Source organism: Aythya marila (assembly GCF_965140915.1).
Source record: "Aythya marila genome assembly, chromosome: 2".
Lineage (NCBI taxonomy): Eukaryota > Metazoa > Chordata > Aves > Anseriformes > Anatidae > Aythya > Aythya marila.
Window position 1 is genome coordinate 51,897,040 of NC_139043.1, and position 1,894 is coordinate 51,898,933.

A 1,894-nucleotide genomic window follows, 5' to 3' on the forward strand; every position below is an offset into this window, starting at 1 on the left:
TTAAAATAAAATTTTAAAAAGATAAAGTAAAATAAAGCAAAATAAAATAAATATTTCCCTCACATTTTCAAAATCTTCCCAGAGGGGCAAGGGGAATCGCATGCAGCGGCGACTGCTTCCTCGCCCTGACAGAGGCACGAACGGCACCAGCAGCCCTGAGGTAACTCAGTAGCTGGACATGTGTATGAATCTGATGCACGTTTTATGTGTATAACTCGATTTTATTGTGATTTTAACAGAGACTTTTGGTGTGGAACGGGAACCCTGTGACAGGCACACAAACACTCCCTCCCAAAACTGGGGCTCCCCGGCGATCCTTAAAACACCTCGGCGCGGCGGGAGGGGAGGCTGAGGGCTGGGGGCTGAGGGCTGATGGCTGGGGGCTGGTGCCGGTGCCCGCCATCGCCTCAGGGAGCAGCCGGGGGAGGCGTGGAGGCGGCGGGGCCGCGTCCCTCCGCCGCCCGCCCGCAGGGGGCGGCCGCCCGGCCCCACAGCCCCGGCATGGCGGCGGCGGCGGGGGAGGCGGGCGAGGCGGAGCTGGGCCTGCTGGAGTGCCGGGTGTGCTTCGAGCCCTACGGCCCCGGCGGGCAGCGGCGGCCCCGCAACCTGCCCTGCGGCCACGTCCTCTGCCGGGGCTGCCTGGGCGCCCTGGGCGGCCGGGGCCGGCTGGAGTGCCCGTTCTGCCGGCGGGTCTGCGTGCCCGCCGACACCAGCGACTGCCTGCCGCTGCTGCAGCTGCTCGAGGTGCTGGGCCCGGCTTGTGGCATCCTCCCGGCTGCGGGCAGCGGGGCCCCGGCGCTGCGGCTGGCCCTGGGCGGCTGGGGAGCTCTGGTCAACCCCACGGGGGTGGCGGCGTGCCCCAAGTCCGGGCGCTTGGCGGTGGCCCACGACGGCAAGAAGAGGATCCACGTCTATGGGCACAGCGGGTCCTGCCTGCAGCGCTTTGGGGAGCGCGGCGAGGCGGGCTGCGACGTCAAGTACCCGCTGGACGTGGCCGTCACGGCCGACGGGCACGTGGTGGTCAGCGACGGCGGGGACCGGGCGGTGAAGGCTTTCGACTGGGAGGGACGTGGGGTGCTGGCGGTGCGAGAGGGCTTCTGCCTGCCCTGGGGCTTGGACGCCACCCCGGAGAGCAACGACGTGATCCTGGCGGACGCGGAGGCAGGGGTGCTGTACCGCCTGACGGCCGACTTCGGGAAGGGCGAGCTGAAGAAGTGCCAGGTGCTGCGGGCCAAGTTAAGCAGCCCCAGGGCGGTGGCGGTCTGCCGGAGCTCGGGGGCGGTGGTGGTGGTGGAGCACCTGAAGGGCAGGGGGCCTAAGGGCAGCAGCAGCCGGATAAAGATATTCAGCACGGACATGGATCTGGTGGGACAGATGGATAGCTTTGGCCTCAACCTCTTCTTCCCCTCCAAAATATACACCACGGCCGTGGCCTTCGATAAAGAGGGCCGCATTGTAGTGACAGATGTCTGTAGCCAGGCCGTGATCTGCTTAGGGAAGCCTGGGGAGTTTCCCATCTTCAAACCTCTAATTAGCCATGGGCTTTCGTACCCCATAGGACTGACTTACACGGCAGACAATTCCCTCGTGGTGTTAGACAGCGGTGATCACACGGTAAAAATATATAGCTCCACCTGAATGGGCCTAGGTTTATACGGCTCTGTCTGCTTTTGGCCACAAAGCAAGCAAAGTCCTGGTCTTACAGGTGTGTAGGGAGGGGGTATTTTGTGGACTTGACTTGAAGTGAAGTTACCCTCTTTAACCAGCACGCTCTGCTTCCAGCGTAACTCGCATCAGATCCCTTGCCTACCCACAGGAGACAACCTCCCCGCTGCAGGCCAGTCAACAGTGAATCAACCAAGCGATTTGGCATTTAAAAACTATTCCATGCCTT

General features: G+C 62.8%; 1 protein-coding gene across 1 annotated transcript; it reads left to right on the top strand.

The window, feature by feature from the left end:
- Window positions 1–372: 372 nt before the first annotated feature.
- Window positions 373–1,690, top strand: NHLRC1 (NHL repeat containing E3 ubiquitin protein ligase 1; the record flags this gene model as incomplete). The annotated part of the gene is made up of 1 exon (XM_082755348.1): window positions 373–1,690. The coding sequence occupies one exon, from the start codon at window positions 373–375 to the stop codon at window positions 1,636–1,638; it is 1,266 nt and encodes a 421-aa protein (XP_082611474.1). The 3' UTR covers window positions 1,639–1,690.
- Between the last annotated feature and the right edge of the window lie 204 nt (window positions 1,691–1,894).